The sequence below is a fragment of the Melitaea cinxia genome, chromosome 12, assembly GCF_905220565.1.
Source record: "Melitaea cinxia chromosome 12, ilMelCinx1.1, whole genome shotgun sequence".
Lineage (NCBI taxonomy): Eukaryota > Metazoa > Arthropoda > Insecta > Lepidoptera > Nymphalidae > Melitaea > Melitaea cinxia.
In genome coordinates this window covers 7,895,249-7,922,007 of record NC_059405.1, presented here as the reverse complement: position 1 = coordinate 7,922,007, position 26,759 = coordinate 7,895,249, and the positions used below count along the sequence as shown (strand labels likewise).

Here is a 26,759-nt window from a genome sequence, read left to right as displayed (position 1 = left end):
CAACGTTGCACCAAACGTATTGTGACATAATTATAATAGTTAGACATAGGCTGTCGCGACACTTTTTAACTGACTTCCAAAAAGGGGAGGTTCTCAATTCGACTGTATGTTTTTATGTATGTTACTTCAGAACTTTTGACTGGGTGAACCGATTTTGATGATTTTTAATTTAACAGAAAGCTGATGTTTATCATGTGGTCGCGTTTAAACTTTTAGAGTAACCTTTCATAATGCGTATATATTACGTATATTGTATTACTTGTCGATGTAATTCAAGTCAGTTTTGTTTTCGTTTGCGAGCAAATACAATAATCGTAGATAATGATGTGTTGTACAAAGTCTTACTACATTATATATTTCTACTAGCTGAGCTGGCGAACTTCGTATCACCTTATTTTTTTCTGAAATATAATAATAACATAATATATCAAAATAAAATATAGCCTATCTTTTAAGTTGGATCAAACTGCACACGGTGTGCAAATTTAACTAAAATCGGTTAAGTAGTTTAGGAGTCCATTGAGGACAAACATTGTGACACGAGATTTATATATATTAAGATTATCATTAGTTTTTGCAGCGTACGCAATGTAAGGAATTTTTTAGGTTATTTTTTTTATCCCTTGGGTTACATTATTGGAGTTTTAGTAAGGATCCCTAATATTTTTGAAAATATAGTATAACCTATGTCGCTCAAGGTTTATGTAGCTTCTCAACGGTGAAATAATTTTTTGAATCGGTCCAGTAGTTTCGGAGTCTATTCAATGCTAACAAACAAACAATCAAATCTTTACTTTTTATAATCGTTTATTTTACATGAAGATGTTTGATTTGTAGTATTTAATAAATTAAGCCTATTTTTATAATAACATCTTACCTTTGTATCACTTTAAAAACCTTATTTCCCTAACCGAGTACTTGAATTTATCGATAATGGATATCGACAGTTGTTACAACCATGGCTGTAAGAAACTTGTCAGTGTAGTTGCGGCGTGTCATTATACTGTAATGACACAGAATGTATCTATGTGTGTGTGAAAAATGTAAGTGTGATTTTAATTTAGTATGTGTGAGTTTCGTAGTGACAGACGATTATTTTTGTGTGGGAATTAGATAAAGTGTGCATGTGTGTAATTTCCCCCCGCAAAAAATGACAGACAATTTTGTATCGGCAGCAGACGCAATGGCTACTCCCCTCCGTGTTGCTCTTTGATTTCAAATTACTAATTTAGATTATTATTGTGTCAAAAACATTTACCAATTTCCAATTGCTGTTATTATTAATACTGAAATTAAGGTTATGGTACTACTTAGGTGCCACAAAGGTGCTTTCACCGTCTTACTGCTGCTATTTATATTTTTTTCTTTGATTTATTTTCCATTTTTATATATATATTATTTATATTATATATATATATTTATATTCTATATTTTTCTCTTTGATTTATTTTCCATTTCGTAGTTGGAAATTTATAAAATTCATACTAACTTTTTTGCTAGTATTTGTACAAAAAATGACACAACAACACCGCTAATTCTTTTTACTAATTTTTTAATTTTTTTAAATAACAATAGTTTATTAAAATATTATTATTGACAAAAATTAAAATATTCACGTGTATACGACAGAGTCAAAAACAGCGTCGTTTAGTACAAAAATTAACCACTGCGTACGCTTGTGTCGATTCAGCTTACCCCCACAATGACTTCGCACCTAGCGAATATAATAACACTAGCGACCCGCCCCGGCTTCGCACGGTTGCAATACTGATACTAAATATAAAATAAATATTTGCAATGTAGAATAACACGTTCAGTCTATAGTGGAAAATAATTTACGTAAAAGTTGCTTGGATTTCACCCTAAAACTTGTAACAGAACTGCAATTTATCTATCTATCTCGCGATCGAGCGATCTAATTGTAGAAAAAACTTTAAAAGTCATCAAACCTTTTATAATTGATATTGCCTAAGAATTTAAAGTAGATGCAGCTACAACACATGCTTATGTCTTATGTCTCAATGGAGGAACATAGTAAACATTATATGGGAATGTAGATCTTTCACCGTAGAATTCTGGAATGAAGTAATTCATTACAAAAATGCAACTTAAAATATATAAACCTTTGGAGATTTATCTCTATTGGCATTAACTTTATTATAAATATCACTTTCTAACGCAGAAATCAGTCAGTAAGTCAGACAGTTTAGCCTATTGCAATCCACTGCTAGACTCCTTCGCGGCAAAGTTTCAGTCAGATGAATGTCGTTAAAATTAATCTTCGCAACCGTTTGTCAATAAAAACTTTAAATGCCATTTTATACATCAGATTCGGCCTAAAGAGAGTGGGGAAATGCTGTTAGTCTTAAACAGTTCCAGATAATGTACTGCGCTCTATAGGTACCATGGAGAGTTATAGTCTTGACGAGACTTGAGTCTTCCACTACTACAAGTACATCGGCTGCTGATGAAGACCAATAAATTAACATTTTATTTGAAAACGGTAGATTAGAACGTAAAATAATTGATAATAAATATTCAAAATGATTTTATTTTGAGTTTTATTTTAAAAATTTTAAAATAGTTTTTTGGCATAATTTTAAAGCACCTAGCAAAATTTTGGCATAATTTTAACAGCAGTTTAGCATATTTTTAACCAACTTCCAAAAAAGGAGGAGGTTCTCAATTTGACTGTATTTTTTTCAATGTATGTTACTTCAGAACTTTTCACTGGGTGGACCGATTTCGACAAATTTTTTTTAATCGAAAGGTGGTGCATGTCATTTGGTCCCATTTAAATTTATTTGAGATCTAATAACTACTTTTTGAGTTATATCTAATAATACGTTTTTACTTGACTATTTTTTCGTCGACCTACGTTGTGTTATACCGCATCATAGATCAAGTAAAAAAAAAATAGATAATGCGTGGCCTTTGTTGTTACTGAAGCCACGAAACTCGGCTCCTTCAAGTAAACACACGCGCTCACGCACACATATGCATCAAACTACGCTCATTTTCGTTAGTATCTCACGGGGCCTTGTACAGTAACTTTGCCTTTAAAATGCCGTTCTTATGTAATTAAATGGTGCAAAAACAATACCAAAGTGAATAAAAAGTCTGAAGAAATATCGTATCACACGTAAGTACATACAAAACTTTATATTTCTTTTTATTCCAAAATAATATTGAGGTTATTCGGAACTTATAATTTCGATGTCCCGAAATGACGTACCGAGGGAGTGTTACCAGTAATTTTTATTTCCATTAGCCCAAAATGCGGGTAAGTAAATTGTAGGCAATCATAGAAAAATAATTAAGCAGAAAGTGGACAACATTATTGTGTTTTTTTTATCGTGTGATTTTTATGTTTTTCCTAAATTGAAGTCAAGTCAAATATGAATTTTTTACTCGTTTGTTTCTGTTTCAATTTGTGAATTAACTACTCATATCTTACTACCAAAATATATTATGGTTTTAGGTTTTCAACGAATATTTTAATAGGAGATGAATGGGTAGCTGCTGTACGACTGAGCCGAAATGAACTACAACGACAGCCATCCTCATCTAGTTGGTTTGTTCAAACCATTTTGATAAAGCTGACATGTACAGTACAAAACGTGGACTTCGCAGAGTACCATCAAGTACATACTGCTACTTACTACTACGTATTTTAATGTTATATTTTTTGTTCTAGGGCCTACCGGATGAGTCTAAATCAGCCCTTAACCAAGATACAATCTTTGATACACCTAGAAAACATAAACTAAGAGAAAAGTTAAAAAAACAGGAACTTAATTTTTAAAAAAATGTAAAAATAAAATCAATTTATTACAGCAAAGAGTTAGACGTCTTTAAAGCAGGAACTTGCCCCTCAGAGGAATCATCAATTACTTAAAAACGCAAGTTTTCATTGACACAGATTTATATAATCAAATAAATCAAAACACGGCTACAATAGATTTATGTAACAATTTGAATCGAAAAAAGGAGTAAATATACATATTTAAAACTATAAACAGGTTATTATTTCCACATACCCATTTTACCTATATTAAATTAATTGTTTAATAAAAATTTTAGGGACTTTTTTTAAAAAGTGTCAACACTTCACTCACTCACACATCTTTAAAAAAGTGGTTTCACTTTTCTGTTCTAGGTGCGTTATCTATTTTTTTTTACTTTATCTATGTACCGCATAACTTTTAACTGGGTGTACCGTATAACTTTTAACCTGGTGTGTGATGTTTATTATGTGGTCACATTTAAATTTCATCGAGGACTGATTACAACTTTTTGAGTAATCTTTGATAACGCGTATTTACTTGACTGTTTTTTCGTCTACCTACGTTGTATTACTTGTTAATGTAATTGAAGTCGCTTTTTTTCGTTTGCGAGCAAACATAATTATCAAGTCTTGTTGGCAGCAATAGTGGTCAATGACTGACAGATAGAGCGAAAGACTTGACTCCAGCTCTCAATAATTTAAAAAAAAGTGACTGACAGTGACTCAGTGACATTCTCCGATCTTGAATCCTTGATTGAGTTTGAGTCTAGTCTAGACGTAAACCATACGCAAACGTACTATGTAATGTTTGTGGTAAAGTAATTGTAATTTTTTAAAATATTATGTTAAGAGTAATTAAGTTAAAATAAAAAGTTCACAAATGTAAAAATGTTGTCAAGGAATTTAAGTAAATTTCTAAAATATTCATTGTACGGTGGAGTCACTGTAGGAAGTGCGGTTGTAGCTTTAAAGTATCATGATGCTGATTACAATTCTTTTGCAATAGTTAGACTTACAAGGACCGCTTGTACAGCCGTTGATATTGGTAGGACTTACAAGTCTTTGCTGTATAGTAGGGAATGGGATAAAAACTCTACAGAATACTTGGAGGTTAAGAGTCAGGCTCATCAAATTGGGGCAGAGAAACTGCTTAAATTATGTAAAGCTAACAAAGGAGTCTACATAAAGGTCGGTCAACACGTCGGTGCTCTTGACTACTTGCTTCCAAATGAATACGTGCAAACTATGCGTATTTTGCACAAAGATGCACCAAGAAATACAGTAGAAGAACTATATGAAGTCATCAAAGAAGATCTGAAAAAAGACGTAAGTAAAATTAATTCATTTGTTTTTGTTGTTACAATTGATTAAAAGTAACATTTTTTGAGGTTTAGGGTATAGGTCGCAGGTTTAGGGTCATTATATATATACATTTGTTTTATTTTTAATTGCACAATTGTTATATAATCTTGTTAGAAAATACTAATTAATTGTTAATTAAACTATATGACTGTGGATGTAATACAAAATGTAGCATTGCCCTTCTAGCCAAAAGAATTGTTCGAAGAATTTGATCCAGAACCATTAGGAACAGCATCACTTGCTCAAGTTCATAGAGCGAAATTAAAAGATGGACCAGAAGTTGCAGTTAAGGTGCAACATCATTTTGTAAGAAAAAATACAAAAATTGACTTGAAAGCGATGGAGTTCATTATTAAGACAATGTCAAGAGTATTCCCAGATTTCCAAATGCAATGGCTTGTTGAGGAGACAAAGAAAAATATTGCAAAAGAATTGGACTTCTTACAAGAGGGTAGAAATGCAGAAAAGGTTGCTGAACTTTTTAAAAATTATTCATGGCTGAAAGTACCAAAAATATTTTGGAAGTATAGTACTGAGAGAGTATTGGTAATGGAGTATGTTATAGGTGGTCAGGTCAATGATGTTAAGTACTTAGATGTAAGTAAGAGTTAATTTACAAAAAAAATCTCATTTTAACAAGAAAACTTTAATAAATATGACTCAACTGAAATAATAATTTTGTAACGAAAATAATAATAAACCATCTTCTGACAAGTTTATTGGTTAATGTTACTTACATTGATCTTAGAGTATTTTGAAATAAATTAAATACATATAGTATACAAAAGTTAAATTGATAAAATATATTAATAAATAAACTTTAAAATTTATCTTATTGTGTTATAAATATATACTCTTTTTCAGAAACATAATATAAGCAGACCCGACTTATGTACAAAGTTAGGTGATCTGTACTCGCACATGATATTTGTTACTGGGTTTGTACATAGTGATCCTCATCCTGGTAATATTCTAGTTAGAAAAGATCCAAAGGATAAAGATGTTACTGTATTTCTATTAGATCACGGTTTATACGCAGTAAGTTTAAAATATACATATTTGTAATCATTTTGACTACTACAAGTAAGGTTTAGTAAAAATTCAGATTAAATAGTTCAAATAGGCTTTAAAATACTTTTGAAATGTCCTTTTTTTGGTATCGTTTATATTTACATGATCTATAAAAAGTTATTTAAATCATTCATGCCTGAATTTTTTTTAAGTACTTACACATTTTAATTTTTTTGCATTTTACCAATTTTCTTGTTTCTTATATTTTTTAGCAACTTACAGGCAAGTTCCGATATCACTATTCAAAGCTATGGCTCTCAATAATTGCAAGAGATAAAGATCAAATCCGAGAGCATGCAGAGGCACTAGGAATACAAAAAGATTTGTATGGATTATTTGCTTGTATGGTGACTGGTAGACCATGGGATGTTATCATGAAAGGCATAGATAAGACTAAACTATCATCAGCTGAGGTTTGTTAAAAAATAATAAAAAATTTACAACTTCAGTACTTACATTTTAATATTTAAAATGACAATGTCACGCTGATCGTTAATAATGTGTCATAATAATTACACTATGCACTATTATAAAATACCCTTCAGAAAATACATCATATTAAAGTTTCCTTAAATTTACTTTTTTACAATATAACAGACATGAAGTACGTTTTTTGACTAAGGTTTCTGTTATTTGATTCAACATTCTTTATAATAAAATAAAATTAATATTTACAGTTCTTGTTATAATAATTAAAATTTTATTTAACAAAATAATATGCTTAATAACTCTACAGCTACATTAATCAGTATAAAGTTTTAGTTTTTTAACTTTTACAGAAATCAACTTTCCAAAATGAGTTACCAAACTTCCTGCACCATGTTACCCAATGTCTTGAACATGTCGATCGACAAGCATTACTAGTACTGAAAACAAACGACCTTATCCGTAGTATAGAATATGCATTGGGAATGCAAGACAGAATGTGTGGATTTATGGTTATGACAAAGTGTTGTACTAAAAGTATATATCAACACGAGTTTAAGGTAAGACATTTAATCCCAATTTTTTTTTTTTGTAAATTGCCTGCATGTTTTGATATGATGCAGGTCTAATAAAGCCAAATTTGCTTATACTTATGACTATCATTTTGGATGTTTCAATTGTATTAATATGCATCAAAAAATAAGAAATTAACGTTTTTGTAACGTTCATTGCGTTTTTTATTGTGTTAATGCTTTAACGGGAAGCACGCCTAATAAAGCTAAACTTCCTTTTTTATGATTATCAACATTTTTGATGTTTTACTTTTTTACATGTCTCAGAATGCTTATAAAAATTTTGCAGCTTTCATTGTATTTTTGATGATCAAGTTATGGTCCTTTTGATAAAAAAATCGTAGTTTTTGGTAATATCAAAATGAAAACCTAATACTTAATGTATTCGTGTGATATATGAGGAAAAATTTAACTACACTATTTTAGTGCCAGTGATTCGCAGAATATAATTATGTTCATCTTGCAACAAAGTAGCCTATAGGTACCTACTACGTGTTACTAACGCCATAAAATATCAATACCATTTAACTTCCGCGTTGTTATATTAAAAGTGTATTTTGATATTACATTTTATTACATTGAGCGCTTATTTATTTATTTTTTGTTAATCTGATACATTTTTTTTTTAATTTAGTATGAATTCATTACACGATTTTGACAATAAGTATATAAATACATATAAGATTTTTATGCCATGTTTGCACCACTGTGTTCATATCCTAAGTATTCATATGTCTGTGTTCATTTTTTCTACAAATATTTCGTGATTTTAATTATTATATTAACTCTTACAGAATGCGACGTCACTGGTGAGAAAGCAGTTTCTCAACACGAAATATGTTTGGTCACTATTTGTTCTGTACATTTATGGTATATATTTATCATTAAGGACGAGATTTAATATATACAGCTAGAATTCTGTTCTTATTTTAATTGTATTATGCAAATTTGAGTCTGGCATCAACCAAAATATTTATTGAGCTTTAAGGGTAGTTAATTTTATAATAAAAATACTAAACATACTTAGGATTATTCATTCAAAGATTATTGTCTAGATTAGTAAAGGTATGTATAGTACCCGGCGATAAATATTGCACATTGACCTTCGGAAAGAGACAATCATCTGTTTACCACTTGATTGAGCGTTATAGTCCAAGATCCCACACTCCCAGACCTGTCTTTTTCTTATAGACAAAACGTATACTTAGTGTATACAGTAAACGTATACTCGTACATACCTGCTACCCGAGGCCGAGGGCCAATTTTGGAATATAAGCTGTTTTATGTACGTAAAAATGGTACAAACTTTAGTTATTATCATTGTCAGATGGCAAAAAATGAGAAAGGTCGGAGGGTCTTGGGATCCTACACTAATATATCTACCACTCGAAATATTAACAGTCCGATATATATTAGTAGCTGTTAAGACATGATGATTTTGCTTGTATTGTATTTGTAAAGATGATATCGTATGACTGACCCTATAAAGGTCACCCTCTTTTTCGTAAAGATTTCATAAACAAAACTAATTTATTCTCTGGATGCGTCTACGCTATCGCACTTTAACAATGATCGACAAAAAGCCACGTTGGTAGTGTGTGCCTGTTACAAAGCTTTCCGAAGCTGAAATTAGCAGATTCTCTCTCTCTGAAGGTCAATGTGCAATATTTATCTCCGGGCCTTATACGCACATATTTTTTGAGGGACTGTACCAAATTAGATATTACTTTTTCTTCGTTATTATCAGAACAATGTTTATATATATAAAAAAATAGATATATTCATGAGAAAAAAAATAGTGGTACAATTTTACCAAATGATTTAATGTATGTCCATAAGTTATAAAATGTAATCATAAAGTGAACGTCCTAGTCAGCTTCGGGTGAATCTTACCTCATCTAATTTATACCTACGCTGAATATTGTATACTTGTACCATAACAACGAGACGCATTCGATGGTGCTTTGAATTTTAAATCATGTACATAATATAGATTAATAAGTAATAATTATTTCTTATAAATATATTTTTTACCGTGGTTTGTTGTATAGCTTAATTTATTGTAAAATTGTCTTAGCTCAGAATAAAACGATTTCATTTTTCCGAAGTTCTTGTTTATTTATTTATCAAATCTTCCAAATAATTTTGTCAAATACAGTATATGTATTCACAACTGAATCTTGCTTTCCAAATCTGACAATTTATTACTTAAAGTCGATAGATCGTTTTGTATTTTCAATAAAATATTTGTGAAATTATCTCTGCTTTTTCTTCCGTGAATTTTAAAGAACAGAGACGAAGATGAAAATTTGCAAGATAAATCTAATTTATTTTCACATTCTCTGTTCATCATTTTCTTTTGATTTTCCATTGACCGAAATTTATTCACGAGCATTTCTTTGTTAATAACTGTAGTATGCGCTGTTAACATATAGAAATTTAAGAATCGCTAAAGAAATGAAAAATTAACTGCTTTAATGAATCACATATATTCACACAGTTAAATTCAAATCTTGTAACTAAAATTGGGAATACTATAACGCTTTTTTTATATAACTAGGTCGGCAAGATACGACCTTCGGAGACAACATAGTCACCGATGATCATATCGCCTTATTGGAAAAATTAGATCTATTTCATCTCTATGGTTTATGAAAAATTATCATCCTTGCATATTCATTACATTTTTATTACTTACAAAGTGTAAACTTTTATTACTTACTAAGGTCGTCTTGTAAATCTTTTCCGTTACATTCGCGTTTCATTTTTTCTTCAAATACACTGTCGGATTTTTCTAAAGTGTCTCCCATTGTTATCATGTTATTTATTATATTTATGGAAGCTATTAAAGACACATAAAAATTAAAAGTTTATGACAATAGTTTCATTTTCAACATATTTCAGATTTATATATTTATTTATTTATTTTATATAACAATTTTTATACGTACAGGATTATACACAAATATTTTGTCATGGAGACTCACGTATAATGGGTGTGCTTATCCCTGTAAGAGATTTCTTCCAGCACACCCAAAAAGGAACGGTTTAGCTAAATAATTTAAATTTTACGAATAGGTAATTGAACATGACAAAACTGATTCTAAGGCAGTGAGTTAGAAGTTTAAAATTGTTTTATAAAGAGTGTCCGTATAAGTAAAATCTTTGTAATAATGACATTTTTTCTCTTCACATTAGTGTCCTGCAACTATTTAGATACCTGCTTATACAGATTTAAATAAAAAAATACTTACACAGTTTACTTGGTAGCCAAACTTCTAAAATGTATGGATGCTGCGGATCATTACCCTTACGAAGATCTGTTAAGGGTAACTCTCGATCTCCTGCTTTTAAAATTATAATTTCTTCACAATAATCAGGTAAATCGAGAAGATGCCAAACTTTTTGTCTTAATTGGGATATAGAGGCTGTTGGTTTTACTGCAATGTATCTTAGTTTTTCATCAATTACTAAAAAAAAATATATATTAAATATAGTTTTAACGCAACTACACTACAAAGTTATGGGTACTTATTTGTTTTGATGATTGGCACCTAAAATATTCGTTGTTGTGCACCTAAAAAAATTTGTTAAAATTTTATCTTTGTCTGTCTCTATGTTCCCCCATCATGCCACAACTACTTTATCTTCTTTGGGATAGTAGTTTATTGAAATTTTACTACGTTGTTCTATTTCATTAATTAGTTTTTTGTTATAAGGGTATTAATGTTGCCCCATATTTTTTATTTAACATATCTAAGGTAAGAAAATTAAGGCCCGTATATAATAGCCAACTGAGATACATATCCATATTTTTGTGTAAACAGAAATATTACACCCAAGCTTGTGGTGAGAATCGAATCCACAACCATGGAACATAAAGCGGACGTCACTGCCACTTGCGTTATAGGTGCAGTCTAAATATAATTATAATAATACTAGCTGACCCCGCAATATATGTTATTAACCCGCTTACCCCCCCCCCCCCCCAAGTTATTAGGGGTATGAAAAATAGATGTTGGCCGATTCTCAGACCTACCCGATATGCCCACAAAATTTTATTAAAATCGGTCGAGCCGTTTCGGAGGATTTCAATGTTTAACACTATGACACGAGAATTTTATATATTAGATTACATAATGTTTGGTTTTAGTTCAGACTTACTATTTAAATCATGACGTCGTATGATCAGGAAAGTTATAACATCTTTTTTGAATAGTCTGGTTGGAATTAGGAGAAGCTTAATAAAAGACATAGCTTTTATCAGCTCCGATATTTCCACATAAAGTATTTGTAAAAATTACTACTTACATTTACTTCTAATTTTGTTTCGGTGACATTATACATAGTTATCGACATTAAAATGTAAAATTACAGATTATTTATTATAATTGTGTAGATGTAGACATGTAAGTTTACTATTTGACCTCCTTTGATAAGAACCTCAGTAGTTTTTTCTAGTACGTTAAGATTAAAATCAATTAATAATATTAATATCTCTTATATTTCTTTCCGGTTTGGATGTTTATCCTTGTGCGTCTCCCCACCGTGCCGCGGAGAGCGCGTTAAGCCGTCGTTCCCGGTTGTTATCATATATACCTGATAGCGATTGTTACTCATAGTCGAGAACATATCCACCAACCCGCAGTGGAGTAGCGTGGTGGATTAAGATCCAATCCTCCCTATGGGCCTATACGCAACAGCGGGATGTTATAGACTAATGCGTAAATGCGATGTTAATCACTTGCGTGCGTAATATAATGGCTGGTTTGCTATTTTTTAACCAAGTTCAAAAAGAAGGTTCCCCAATACGATTGTATTTTTTTGTGTTACATCATAATTTTTTACTAGGTTTTGATAATTCTTTTTTAATCGTAAGCTGTTAATTGTATTAATATTTTATCAGTTCAATTCAAAAAATGAAATACAAAATTATTCAATCGATAAATTATTTATTCAGTAGAAGGTAGTATTTTCATGTAGTAAATACTTGTAAAAGCTATTTTATAGCTAATTTGCAGACTTTTCCTAAATACATAAATATATTTGTTTCTTTCTATTTGAAGTTTTTTAACAACAGATATTTAAAAAGACTATTCCCAGGCAATTTATTCTTGAAGTTTCACAGCTTGTAAAGCATACATAAACGAAGTCGAACTACACCATGTCCATTTATTGACTACAGGAAGGTACATCAATCCATGTATTAACTGGACATGACAGTTATCTGTAAAAAATCGTTTTTTTGTAGTATTTCTGAGTTCACTGATGATGAATATTATTCATTTTATTTATTTATTTATGCATTATGGAAAAAAAATTGAAGCTTATACAAAGAAACTGCACTTTATAAAATGTTTATAATCGTCGACATATATGTAATATTTTGTTTTTGTAACGATTATATTGGTAGGTATTGGAAAATTAAGATTAATATACTCACTTCTTTCTAACATAAAAGTAACTTCATTTGGTGTTATGAACTTGTCATATTCGTGAGTCCCTCTTGGTAGAGATTTTGTAATGTTTTCTGCAATAATTATTCCAAAGATCTGCATCACTCTTGTTCTATTAGGTGTCGTTATAAATATTTTACCACCTGGCTTTACGGCTTTTACACAGGCTTGGATAAATATTTCTTTGTTGTCTACGTGTTCAATGATTTCTGACGCCACTACTGCATCGTAGTGTTCAGTGAATAGGTTTGAATGTTCCTGTCAAATATTATTAGAATTAGCATTCTGTTTTCTAAAAAAACGTTTTTTTTATTAAGTTTAGAAACATGGTAAATGGAACTTTATTATAAACTGAGTAATAAACTAAATAAGGATAGTTACAAAAAACATTACTGTGTCTTATTCAATTAATGCAAAAGTTATTCAGCCTTTATTGCAAACAAAAAGGACATAGTAAAGGGCAAGGTTAATTGAAGTTGGGAACAGGCAAGTAACAAATATTTTTTTTTTAAATTAGTTTTTTCATTTTCAGTCCATAATTGCTTGAAAAAAATTTTTTTTGAAGTAAAACTTCTTTGCACAGGCTTGAATTGAGGAGTAAACTGGTGAATGCGTGACGCGAGCGTTTAAGTCAGGCGGCGGTCTGACTTTTAAACGCTCCCGACATGATCCCCCGACGTGTCCCGAATGAGTCTACCCGACGCGCGACGGGTCGGTTTCGGTATGAATTTGGACATTAGTATTTGAGTAATGAGTCCTGCCTGTTTTAACATATGATTCTGAGACGTGGATACTGTCTCAAGTCGCACAACGTGCAATGGAAAGGACTATGCTTGGGATTTCTCTTAAAGATAGGTTCATAAATGAGACTATCCACGAGAAAACGAAAGTAACCGACATAGCCCACAGAATTAGAGAAGTTGAAGTGGCAGTGGGCTGGTCACGTGTGTTGCAGTACCGATAGCTGCTGGAGCAGACGTGTCCTGGAATGAAGACTGGGTCAGTGTGGGTCGCCCTCCGGCCCGCTGGACCGACGATCTACATAAGATTGCCGGTGGCGGCTGGATGAGTATTGTGGAAAACCAGGAGTCTGGCGCGAACTTGGGGAGGCCTATGTCCAGCAGTGGACTGCGATAGGCTGATATGATGTGATGATTATTATTATTATTAAAAATGAATATACTTACACATGACACAAAACTTACCTCTATAGTAGTGCATTCATAGGATGGTCTGTTATTTGCTAGCTTCGGGTCAACATTACTATGATCTCTGGCTATTTCAATCAATTCTTTACTAGCATCCACACCTGTCACCTTTGCTCCGAGTCTCGCTATTGCCTAAAAGCAAAACTATAAGGTTGATATGAAGACATGTACATGTTAAAAAATATCTATAGTACATTATAATTTCCTTAAATTATCTTAGTAGTAGTAGAAATATCGAAACATTATAGACAACAATAAAGATATTGCGGTAGGGCACAGTATGAAATATCCTTCTCAAAATCTGAGTAATGTAACTGCTTACCATCAGGTGGGCTGTATTTTTGTTTGCCGTCCTAGTTGTAAAAACATAGACAATTTTTAGAGCAGCCTAACTGGGAACACATACAGCCAAATAATACTAGTCTTCTCAAATAAAGCCTTGACGAGGAGAGGTGAGTAAGGTAGTCTTACACCTTCTAAAGATGTGCTTTGTTGATAATAAGGGTCGTCTCCTGGTGTTTGAAGGCATATGTATAGGCTACAGTAACATCAGATGAACTGTAAGCTTATTTGTCACCCTATGGTGTTAATGGAAGTGTATTCTTTGCCTTGATGCCTATGGTGTTAAAAAATATTTTGTAGTGAGCACAACAGTCTAGGTTTAGAAAAATAACAAGCAAATTGAAATTTCTTACTTCCGTTAGTATTCCTCCACCACAACCTACATCCAAAATTTTTTTACCAGTCAAAGGCATAGGAACTCTTTCATTTGGCGAGCAATGTACTAATCCGTCTCTTATAAATGGTACTCTGCAAGAAAAAAAATCATAAATACCAATGACAAATAATAATAATAATAAATTTAATTTGCAGAAGGTAACTAAAAGTCAAAATACAAAAATTCACTCAAAATTTTTAATATTTTTCAAATGCCTATGGATATTTAGTAGTTTTTTGTTACGTTATAAGATAAAAGATGAGAAAAGAACTTGATATTATGCCTAAAGTATATTATATACAAGCTAAATCTCTGACACAAACAATTATCTTTCAACTGTGCACAGTCGGCATTAGTTTCTTACTTAAGCATAGGTTTGTATCAGCATTAAGTTGTGATGACTATTCTGGGGTAGTTGTGTATGTAGTTATCAAACAACTACAATATTTGTATTTTAACATGTAATTGTTTCTGTTCTGAGTGTGTGTCTTTCTGGGTCTACACACCTTGTCCCAGAGAGCACAAGTAGCTGTTGGTCCTGGTTTTTATCTTGGACATCTAATATCAACTGCGGCTGAACCAATAAATCAATCAAGTTGTCAAATGCATACACAAAAAGTCAATAATTATACCTAAGCAAGTTTGTAATTAGACTTTGTTCTACAGATTTTGTAATTGATGCTAAAACTTACCGAATTAAATTATAACTGTGAAGTGCTTTGATTAAACCATTTTCATCCCACCAATCTTTAGCTTGTTTTGAATGTCTTTCTACATCAGCAACATCTACTGTTGTTGTTGCTGCTGCAACATGGTGTGATATATTAAAAGTCTTGACTCCTTTAGGAAGAGTTCTATTTAAACATAATAACCTAAAAATAAATATATGTTTTTTAAATAAAATAAAGTTAAATAAAATTAAGTATCGGTCGATAATAACAGGTATAACTTACGAATTTGTGGTTATACATTTTTGTAGAGAATTTACTGAATATGTTTTGCGAGTGCAAATGTCGAAATATCTTGGTAACCTCGTCATACTATGCGCTATGTTGAGTTTAGAGTAGCCATCCGCGACGACATGCCTACTTTGTAGAAACGGACTCCCCATTTTTCTTATTTATTTTAGGTATATTTTCTTCAAATTATCTTTACTGCAAAGAACCTATGAAACAAATATCTTCAGTGCTTTCATTAATTATCCTGTTGTTCTAATATTTACTATAACAATACTAAGGTTGTGTAAAAACCTTCAACGAGCTTATAACGTTTTAACTCCAATTAAATATATACAAGACCAACACTTCACTCCATTTACAACACTGTCATTTACAACACTGTTTTTGTCAGTGTTGCAAAAGTGTAAAATAAAAAATCGGTATTTTTGGCTCCGAAAAATCGGTAGAAATCGGTAGATTTTTACTCGGAGTAAAACAAAAGTATTTTAAGTCAATAATGCGTTCATTTATTTAAAATTGTTCTGTTAAATTAAATCAAATTCTTTGTTTGCATGAATATAGTTAATACATAAGGTGTTATTAGTTAGAATGTCTCATATAATCTACCTTAAACAGCGTGCAAATTTTTGTTCCATTTATAATTATAATTATTTTACATTACAGAAAAAGAAAGTACTCAAAAGCGTATACGTTTTATCACTAAGAAACATTAATTATAGAAGTAGTTCATACAAGCATCATAAATACAAACAAATCAAAGATAATAATTGCATAATTTCATTCTTCGCAGCAACTGCTAAATTGCTAATAATTAAACAGATTATTAGTATTCCCGACTTCCCGTGGGTGCAACAGAATAGCACATTGCCGTGAAAGAAGTATAAATTAGCGATGAATTCGCTTAACACTTCACAAAATTTCGCAACTACATTTAATTTGTTAAATGCGAATTGAATCTTCCCATTTCAATAATGAATCCGAATACTAATCCTAATCCATCGATATAATCCAAAAATAATCCATCACTAGTCCTATACCTTATTCAAGAAACAAACCCGAAGAAAGTTATCTTCAGGGATTTTCCCTTGTATCACTCACCAGACAATAATAAACTCTATTATAATATGTCATATATGACGTGTTAGTACAATTTGTTTTAACACATCGTGGATTTGAACGGTCATATTCGACGTGGTGGCAAGAATTTCGGGAAGTCCCCGTGCATTGATTTTGTGTTACCGTTTTCTTTTAGTGTTACCGTATTAAGAATATTATTTTACCTTTTTTTTCAGAAAATTATTTTACATTAGTTGAAAATTCAAAAATTCGGTAGATAGCACTGCTAAATCGGTATATCGGTAGACAAGGGCCAAAATCGGTAGATCTACCGATAAATCGGTAGCTTTTGCAACGCTGGTTTTTGTATTTGTATCATATCAACCATAGATTATACACTTATATGCTGGTAATTGGTATAGATGCTCCACCATGGATACGCCAATGGATACGCCACTCAGAAATTAAAATTGATGTATCACGACCTCCCCCACCAACAGATGGCGTGCACATACAATTTTATTTCTATAATAATACTACAGATGGCGCTGTTTATTTATTTTTTACCAGATTGATTATTAATCAAATAATATACTGTATGTACTTTTCACTTTTTCCACTTATTTATTAATATAAAGAGTTTGTATTAATAAATTGGTGGAAATATTGTGAAAAGTATTTTATATCTATTTATCATTAATTTTCATCAAAAAGTAACAAGTATGTACATTAAGAATATTTAATATTTTTTTTTGTGTTACGTATTAAAATTTTGATTTCAAATTAATTCTATTTTACCTAATATTAACAGAAAATCGAGGGCTTAAAAATAAATAAAACCAGTACCATATAGAATTTATAATAACATGGTCAATCCTATCAAAATTTAAAAATTTTCCATTTAATAATCGATTTAATTCCCAGGCACCAACTGTATACGATCACCTTAATACAAAGAAATAAAATAAAATAAAATAAAATCAACCAAATCAACTCTATGTCTCTCACAAGTTATTATGCTTACTTAAGTTTAATGTAGGGACAGTATTCCTCGTCAATTGTCTGCTTGATGATTTGAAGTACTCCTCGAAATGTTTGTGGCATATACGAAAGGAATTGTAAATATAATTGTTTCCTTTTTCTTGAATTGTATTGTCAAGTACAGATTTCTGTTGGTTAAACTTCTCTGTATGAGGATATTCCCATTTGGGAAAGCGATGTAAAGGTCCTGAAAATTTTTAATATTGTTAAAATATTGCTTTATACATAAAAGTTATACTAAAGACACATAATAATGAATTCTAAATGCAATCAAAGGAATAAAAAGAGTTAATTATTACATCTATTTTATTAAAGGTGTGATTTAAACAGTTTGCAAGGTATTTGTATCTTTGTTAGCAAAAAAATATTATTGGTTAGCTAGTAGTTGGGCAGCAACATATAGTCAGCAAATATTTCTAAATCAGTTTGCAATTTTTATTGTCTCTGAACAGTAAATAGTATTTTTTTTGTACAGCCGAATAAGGAATAGGATAAAATAAAATAATAGGAATAAAATGCGCTATCGTTATAAATAGCGTCATCGTTATAAATAGCGCATCGTTATAAATAGCGCATCGTTATACATAGCGCATCGTTATACATAGCGCATCGTTATAAATAGCGCTATCGTTATAAATAGCGCTATCGTTATAAATAGCGCTATCGTTATAATTAGCGCATCGTTATAAATAGCGCTATCGTTATAAATAGCGCTATCGTTATAAATAGCGCTATCGTTATGAATAGCGCATCGTTATAAATAGCGCTATCGTTATTTTCACGGCCCCAGGTAGTAGTTAGTAATTTATTTATCAAATCCCGTGTCTCATTAATTTAACTTCAAATGGAAGCTATTCTTGATCTCTTAAGTCGAAATATACTATTATCAGTATCCATTACAGTTCTAGCTAGTTGGTTTTCGTGCCGGTCTAATTTATATTTGTACGTTTTACAGGAAATATCAATCTCCTCCTTGATTGTGGGTATTTCCAAGTATCTGTGTATTTCTTTATTTTGGGTAAACCAGGGAGCATTACTTAAAGTTTTTAAGGCTTTATTTTGAAACCGTTGAAGAATCTCAATATTGGAGTTGCTGGCCGATCCTCATAGTTCAATTCCATACATCCATACTGGTTTTATTTATATCAACAGATAGATAACTGGTTTTATTTATATCAATTATCATTTATAGATCAACAGTTTGTTTTCTAAACTGAGTGAGGACTGTCTTCCAATTAGCCAGTACAGGTTTTGTAGCTTAAAGTTTGCCTGATCTCTTTTGGCCTTTATGTGGTCCTTCCAGGTAAGCCTCTTGTCAAGGTGCATCCCTAGGTATTTGACTGTAGTATTCTGAGGTAGGACAGTTCGATCAAGTGTCACTGGTGGACAGTCACCTCTTTTTCATGTAAAAGTAACGTGGGTAGATTTTGCAGCACTTGCTTTAATTCTCCATTTCCTCAACCATGATTCAACCTTTTCTAGGTGCCTTTGGAGGATTTCCGATGCTATGCAGGGATCCCTATAGCAAGATAGTAAGAATTTACCATGTAAAGCTAAGGTAAAGCTCAAGGTCCATGTAAAGAGATAGGGTATATTAGATCAAAAATTTTTTAAAATAAATAAAGGTGTCATATATTATAATACACATGTACTATCTTTAAGAGTTGGTCAAAATGAGGTATCTTTACCAATGCATTACTATCATCATAATTTAACAATCGGACCGCGATGTGAAGTAATAAAATATTTACCTACACACGTTAATTATGATTGTGTCATATACCCAAAAGATTGTGTCATATACCTATGGGATTAAAAATCAGCCCTCAGCTTTTAGTAGATTAATGACTATAGCAATGTCAGGCCTAAACTATGAAAAATGTATTGTTTATATGGACGATTTAATAATATTCGGTAGAAACCTAATCAAACATAATAAAAAACCTAATGACTATTTATATATTTTCCAGACTACGAAAAGTAAATTTAAAATAATGCATAAGGCATGTTACCGGATCCTGAAAAAATTCGCGTAATTGAACGTTACCCAACACCGGAATGTGCGGATGACGTCAAGCGCTTTATTGCATTTAGTAATTATTACCGTAAATTTATTCGTAACTTTGGTGAAATAGTTTTACTATTAAATAAATTATGTCGAAAAAATGTTAAAATGTAACAACGCGTTTGAGCGCCTTAAAAATTACTTTCTAATCCACCTGTATTGGATTATCCAGATTTTTTCATCAAAAAAACGAATTTATTTTTTCCAACTGATAGTTCAGGTTTTGCTATAGGGAGCGTACTATGCAAAGGTAACGAAAAACCGATTGCATTCGCGAGTTTGGGTTTGAATAAAGCTGAACTGAATTATGCGACAATTGAAAAGGAGCTATTAGCCATTGTATGGTCGATTAAATATTTTAGACTTTATTTGTATGGCTAAAGTTTTGTTATTCGAACCGATCACAAGCCGTTGTTATACTTATTTAATATGACTAATCCATGTAGTCGTTTGACAAAGTTTAGACTTTTATTAGAGGAGTATGACTTTAAAGTAGAGTATGTTAGGGGTAGAGATAATGTGGTGGCAGACGCCTTATCTAGGATAATTATAACATCAGATGAGTTAAAAGAAATGAATAGTAAGATAGTGTGTGTGTTAACTCGAGCACAAGCGAGAAATAATGAGAGCAAGATTAGAATTAATTCTTCTACTTCCAGTTATTATAGGACTAATCAACCTAAAATTGCGGAAGTACTTAAGAAATGCGATTCAGATGTAGAGTTTATTATTTTACCTGACCAGAAACTGCGTAGTATATTAAAAAATCGAGATGAAAGCATGCTTATTTCAACTAAAAGAAATTTATGTTATTGTAAGAGTAAGAATACTATATTTGCAAGCCAATCTTCTTTATCAATAAACTCGCGAGACGATTTATTGAAAGAACTGGCAATTTTGTGCAAAGATTTAGAAATAAAAGAAATAGTATTTAATGAAAACGCGTAAAAAGCATAATTAAAAATAAGCATTTATTGAATGGTTAGCTAAATATATTGCTAAAAATAAAGAAAAGAATATACCTAGAATATGTATTGTAAAAGACGTTCAAAGAATATTCACAGAAGACGAAAAGAAAGTGGTGATGAATGATTTTCATTTATTACCTAGTAGTTGTCACGTAGGTGTGAGAAGAATGCTTAATAATATTAAAAAATATTATTACTGGTCTTCATTAAAAAATGACGTAAAGATTTATGTAGGTAAATGTGCTCAGTGTCAAAAACAAAAATATACAAAAACTAGCTGTGCCCGCGGCTTCGCCCGCGTTGAAATTAGTGTATCACAAAGTTTTCCCGGCAAACTCTCCAGTGAAACTCTCAACGAAATCGGCTAAGCCGTTCCATAAACCTTCCTCTTGCCAATGGTGGAGTCCTCTCTCCAATGGTGAAACCGCATGAAAATTCGTTCAATAGATTTTGAGCGAATCGATCACATACACTTTTGGGGACTTTGTTTTATAATACACTAACTGTTGCCCGCGACTACGTCCGCGTGGTTATGAAGATATGCATTACTTAACTTTAAGATGTTTAACGCAAATTATTTTTTTTATTTCAGTAACTTGAAATCCTTATCAAACTGAGTAACTTTTTAAAAGGCACAATTTAGTATAATCTAATAGTTATTTTTATAAAACCTCACACCACACCATACACCACATTTTTAGTTTTATTTTCAGGCTGTATATGTTTCATACAAACTATCAACCCTAATTAAACCCCCTTAGCGGTGGAATATCGTAAAATCTGTTCTTAGCGGACGTCTGCTAACTATAATCTACCTCCCTGCCAAATTTTATCTTTGTCCAACCTGGATGGATAGACCATACAGCGGTTTTTGAGTTCTCGTGATGAGTGAGTTAGTGACCTTTCTCTTTTATATATATAGATTACAATGCATTATTCGGACACTTTCTCACCATCTATAGAGCATATATTTTAAATTTCAAGTCTCTTACTTCAAAAACATAAGACTTACATACAAACTTCCGACTCCCGTTTTATCCCCTTAGGGGTCGATTTTCATAAAATCATCGCATGTCTACGCCCTATAAGGAACTTACCTGCCAAATTTAACGTTTGTAGCTGTTATAGTTTCGGAGGTTTCGTGATGAGTGAGTCAACCCAGCATCCCCCGTTTTAACTCCAAAAGAGACTTGATTTCTAAAGATACATTATTTGGTCACCTTTCTACCATCTATAGAGCATACATTTTAAATTTCAAGTCTCTTCCTTCAAAAACATAGGACTTTCATACAAACTTCCAACCCCCGTTTTATCCCCTTAGGGGTCGAGTTTCGTAAAATCCGTTCTCAGCGGATGTTCACGCCCTATAAAAAACATATCTGCAAAATTTCAAGTGTGTATCTATTATAGATTCGAAGATTTCGTGATTAGTGAGTCAACCTACCATCCCCCGTTTTAGCCCCAAAAGGGAGTTGATTTCTAAAGATACATTATTTGAACACCTTCTCACTATATATAGAGCATACCTTTTAAATTTCAAGTCTCTTACTTCAAAAACATAGGACTTTCATACAAACTTCCGACCCCCATTTTATCCTCTTAAGGGTCGAGTTTCATAAAATCCGTTCTTAGCAAATGTCTACGCCCTATAAGAAACGTACTTGTCAAATTTCAAATCTGAAGCTGTTATAGTTACGGAGATTTCGTGATGATTGAGTCAACCTACCATCCCCCGTTTTAACCCCAAAAGGGAGTTGATTTCTAAAGATACATTATTTGAACCCCTTCTCATCATCTATAGATCATACAAATTTCAAGTCTCTTACTTCAAAAACATAGGACTTTCATACAAACTTCCGACCCCCGTTTTATCCCCTTAAGGGTCGAATTTCGTAACATCCGTTCTTAGCGGATGTCTACGTCTTATAAGGAACCTACCTGCCAAATTTTAAGTTTGTAGGTGTTATAGTTTCGGAGATTTCGTGATGAGTAAGTCAACCTACCATCCCCGTTTTAACCCCAAAAGGGGGTTGATTTCTATCGATACATTATTTGAACGCCTCCTCACTATCTATAGAGCATACATTTTAAATTTCAAATCTCTTACTTCAAAAACATGGGACTCTCATACAAACTTCCAACCCCTATTTTACGCCTTTAGGGGTTGAGTTTCGTAAAATCCGTTCTTAGCGGATGTCTACTTCCTATAAGGAGCCTACCTGCCAAATTTCAAGTTTGTAGGTGTTATAGTTTCGGAGATTTCGTGATGAATGACCTTTCGCGTTTATATATATTATAGATAGATATACAAAAATTCATAAATAGCCATTGTCTATCACAACAACCAATTTGAAAAACTTTTTTTGGATATAGTTGGTCCTATTGATATTGAATAAAGTGCATCGCTCAAGAAACATGAACATACATTGGAATCTGGATGGCATTATTTGAAGAGTAATGCGACAAAAGTATAACACATGACTTGTAGTTCAGTGGTGGTTATACCCTATATGAATGGAAAATAATAATAATGGGAAATATACCCTATATGAAAGGATATATTTCATATACCCTATATATGAAATATACCCTTACGTAGGAAGTTGGCATTTTGTATTACACGATACAACTTCTGGCAAAATTCTTTTTACCCACCTGGCAGTTCGCTGACAGCTACGTAGATTTACAACATCCGATTAGTTTTTTGCGGAGGAAATGAACCTTAAATAAATATATTAATAGTAAAATGTGAGACAAAAGATGTAGGTACCTTCTTAAGTCGAATCGTATAAGTCGAATGAGAATGGCAATCGATTTAACGGTTTGATCGTAAAAGAATAATAGATACACAGACAGTTCTTTCAGATTATATATTAACGTCAGTTTAATTTAGAGTTTAATTTGATTCTGACATTTTCATTACTTAGTAAATTGTATGCAACGTCTAGCACCCGCATTTCTCATTACGTTGATTTATATGACAGAGGTTTATTCTCAATGAATCGCGTGACAGCGGCGAATCATTAGCTAATATTTGACATAGAGCAAATTTTATTTTCAAACATAGCCGTAGAAACTTTGTAGCTGGATAACATCAGCATCATCATCGTATTTATTAATATAATGTTTGCTTCCCTTTTTAGAAAAAACCACACGATTACTCCACATAAATTATATATCATTCTATAGATAATTGCTGCTACCACTGCTACTGTATCGTGTCCGATAGCAGATGTAGCGATAAGATCGCCTTTGTACATCTTGTATTGTATCTTTCTTTATGTGTCTGTATTTTGGTGTACATTAAGAATAAATAAATAAATAAATAATTGGTTGCTCTACCGGCATCAACAACTAAAAAAATAATAATTATTGCTTTTGTTTTTGTAAATTAAATTATTAGTAAAATGATATACTTATATGATGGCTTTAATTTGGAAACAACGTCAACATGATTGACGGTCGGTAAATTTTTTGTTCTATTTCAAATCAACTCACGTATAAATACTTTTTTGTAATTTTGTAAAGTGATAATTATTATACTTATTTAGTGCGAATCATTTGCATGGGTATAGCTAGTATTGAATGTTAGCTGTACTCGTGTGGGAGATTATATCTGGACATTCATTATTTTTTAGCGGCGTGATCCTGATCCTGTGCGCATTATGGGATAAAAAGTATACGTTTCCTTGTGACATGTTTTATCTTATTTTGGGATTTTAGTTGTTTTGGTCGCAAAAATGCTTGTATTTAATAAAAAAATGTTTGGTTATTTAATATCCATCTTGGTAGTAGGTACTCGGGCGCGGAAAACGCCTTCTTCCCGCGTATATACCGATTTCATGGATATCTCCGGATAAAAAGTAGCCTTTATGTTGCTCTACAACCTCATCTATCTTCAGCCGTAACGTAGATTAGCCTGGACAAACAGAAAGAAAGACCAACAAAAATTTTAAAAACATTTGTTTGTGTTTTAATATCATATAAATAACTGTATGCAGTTGAAAAACACAGTTAGGAAATCACAGAAAAATACTTCAATTTTATTTATATGTAGGTATAGATGTATACATAACATTAATTTTATGTGGAAATAATGAAAAATTTAGTTTCAAATTGCACTTGATGTCATTTTACCTTAATATTAACTTTGATGGAGACGTCAGCAAATTCACTTGAGCATTTAAAGAAATAGACAATTATTATACAGAGGTTTGTGAAGACAAATAACGGGAGTAATGAGAACCCCAATCCGAAAAAAAAAGAAAATTTCTTTAGCAATACGCTTGCCTAGGTCTTATCTCTCTCTTGCTCCGTTCGCCTCGCCCGAGCACACTTTTCGTAACGCTTCTGCGTCAAGCGTGCGTAGTTTTACTAAAAAAATGTTGCCATTAATAACTTTTGTTTATTTTCTACTAACTCTGTTGTGATGTAACTAATTGTAAAACCATTGTATTATTTAACTGTAGTAATATACAAGTAAATAAACAAGAAAATCATATCAAGTCATTATGATGGAGAAATGTATTGTCAAACAATTATAACTATTAATCTGTATAATTTTTTTTATAAAAAAGACGCGTCTAACAAATGACCAACCGCTCTGGTGTAGTGGTCCGAGCAGTCACCTAAAACACCGACGGTTTGCGGGTTCGATTACCGCGCGGGATGGATATCTGTATTTGTTGTGTGTCAAATATTTCATTCTGGTTTGGATGTCTGTCCTCGTGGGTCTTCCCACCGTACCTCGGAAAACACGTTAAGCCGCCGGTTCCGATTGTTATCATAAATACCTAATAGCGATCGTTACTTATAGTAGGGAAGATATCCGCCAACCCAGTGGAGCAGCGTGGTGGATTAAGCTCCAATCCTTCTCCTACATGGAGAAAGAAGCCTATGCCCTGTAGTGGGATGTTACAGGCTGAATACGTCTAACAAATATTTGCTTCATTTAATTAACAAGAGTAGCTTGTAGGTGTACCTTTTACTTTTAAGCCAGTTAAATATTTAGTATACAATTCGTTTAATTACACAGGTTTGCGAAATATTGTTCTTGAAAAGTTTTTTTCTAACGCTATTTATGTTCGTTTTCTTTTAAAAATAATGTAAAACCATATTCAAATGCTAAATCACGTCGCACTTATCAGACTTAGGCAGTATCATAATTATGTGGATACGCGTACGTACTAAATTTTAAGTAAAAACTACAACAAAATGTGTTTTTAAATATTTTTCTTACATTTATTGAATTTTAATAAAACACAAAAGGGTAAGATAATTTTTTTTTGCATTTGGTTAGTTTTCGTTTATGAATTTTATCTCATCTCTACATATCATTGAGCAATAGTCCACAATCATAGTATCGTCCACGTCACAGTAAAGGCCTTGATATCTTCCGCTTTCCTCCTGATTGTAATCGTCCAATTTTTTTGGGAAAACATCAGTATTGGACATCAAAATATGAATTTTCAAACATTTATGTATAAGTTTGTTTAGGCATTTAACATTTCTGGGCAGTATTTGTATGATCATGATCTCAGGATCTTTTTCTGAGAACTTTAAAACCAAGTTTAATTTTTCAACTTTCCTAAGAATTTTTTTCTGAGGTTGTCTTTTTTTTTTCAAAATTTGCGTCTTTTAACAGTTTTCTGGTGTCAGGTTCCGTAAATATTACTTCAACTTAGCGTCAGAAGTGAATATACATAGTTCCTAGAAAGTGCTACTAACTACTACACTACTAAACTTTGTGATTAAACCAAACTTTTATGTGAGGTGGTGGAAGCAATAACTTATTGAGATCTATCTAAGTCGGTTTGATGACATTTTACATCAATTTCCAATTTTGATCTAATACACCAATGAGACTTTTTCCAATGTAAATTTCTTGCCCTACGAGTTAGTTATATTTATGAATAAGACTATTCATAAATATAACTCGAAAGGTTGGTGTACCCTTGCTATAAAATGTATAAAAATGCAAATTTACCGCTATGAAATTATTCAACATAGGTAACCTATGTATGGAAAATTGAATAAAAAAAAAAAGAATATGACAATTAAAAAATTGCAA

General features: G+C 31.8%; 3 protein-coding genes across 3 annotated transcripts; 1 reads left to right on the top strand and 2 right to left on the bottom strand.

Annotated features, from left to right (window-relative positions):
• Window positions 1-4,549: 4,549 nt before the first annotated feature.
• On the top strand, window positions 4,550-9,321 carry LOC123658199 (aarF domain-containing kinase 1). The gene is made up of 6 exons (XM_045593642.1): window positions 4,550-5,113; window positions 5,336-5,746; window positions 6,014-6,187; window positions 6,433-6,633; window positions 7,000-7,206; window positions 8,013-9,321. Exons 1-6 carry the CDS (start codon window positions 4,676-4,678, stop codon window positions 8,130-8,132), a joined length of 1,551 nt encoding a protein of 516 aa, XP_045449598.1. The 5' UTR covers window positions 4,550-4,675; the 3' UTR covers window positions 8,133-9,321.
• On the bottom strand, window positions 9,316-11,473 carry LOC123658706. The gene is made up of 5 exons (XM_045594055.1): window positions 11,383-11,473; window positions 10,473-10,688; window positions 9,941-10,060; window positions 9,715-9,737; window positions 9,316-9,667 (listed from the first exon to the last, which is right to left on the bottom strand). Exons 1-5 carry the CDS (start codon window positions 11,471-11,473, stop codon window positions 9,386-9,388), a joined length of 732 nt encoding a protein of 243 aa, XP_045450011.1. The 3' UTR covers window positions 9,316-9,385.
• Window positions 11,474-12,150: 677 nt separating this feature from the next.
• Window positions 12,151-15,941, bottom strand: LOC123658171 (ubiquinone biosynthesis O-methyltransferase, mitochondrial). Its single transcript, XM_045593610.1, has 6 exons — window positions 15,554-15,941; window positions 15,293-15,472; window positions 14,578-14,692; window positions 13,880-14,014; window positions 12,662-12,932; window positions 12,151-12,445 (listed from the first exon to the last, which is right to left on the bottom strand). Exons 1-6 carry the CDS (start codon window positions 15,709-15,711, stop codon window positions 12,327-12,329), a joined length of 978 nt encoding a protein of 325 aa, XP_045449566.1. The 5' UTR covers window positions 15,712-15,941; the 3' UTR covers window positions 12,151-12,326.
• Between the last annotated feature and the right edge of the window lie 10,818 nt (window positions 15,942-26,759).

Bases quoted from the DNA above. Each gene is read 5' to 3' on its own strand.
- LOC123658171 (XM_045593610.1), bottom strand. From the start codon at position 15,711: ATGGGGAGTCCGTTTCTACAAAGTAGGCATGTCGTCGCGGATGGCTAC. The intron at 14,693-15,292 runs GTAAGTTTTAGC...TTTTTCTTGCAG, and splicing joins CACAGTTATAATTTAATTCG to AGTACCATTTATAAGAGACG. The intron at 14,015-14,577 runs GTAAGAAATTTC...TTTTGCTTTTAG, and splicing joins GTGGAGGAATACTAACGGAA to GCAATAGCGAGACTCGGAGC.
- LOC123658706 (XM_045594055.1), bottom strand. From the start codon at position 11,473: ATGTCTTTTATTAAGCTTCTCCTAATTCCAACCAGACTATTCAAAAAA. The intron at 10,689-11,382 runs GTAAGTCTGAAC...ATTTTTTTTTAG, and splicing joins ACGACGTCATGATTTAAATA to TAATTGATGAAAAACTAAGA. The intron at 9,738-9,940 runs GTAAGTAATAAA...TCCCAATTTTAG, and splicing joins AGATTTACAAGACGACCTTA to TTACAAGATTTGAATTTAAC.
- LOC123658199 (XM_045593642.1), top strand. From the start codon at position 4,676: ATGTTGTCAAGGAATTTAAGTAAATTTCTAAAATATTCATTGTACGGT. The intron at 5,114-5,335 runs GTAAGTAAAATT...TTGCCCTTCTAG, and splicing joins AAGAAGATCTGAAAAAAGAC to CCAAAAGAATTGTTCGAAGA. The intron at 7,207-8,012 runs GTAAGACATTTA...TAACTCTTACAG, and splicing joins TATATCAACACGAGTTTAAG to AATGCGACGTCACTGGTGAG.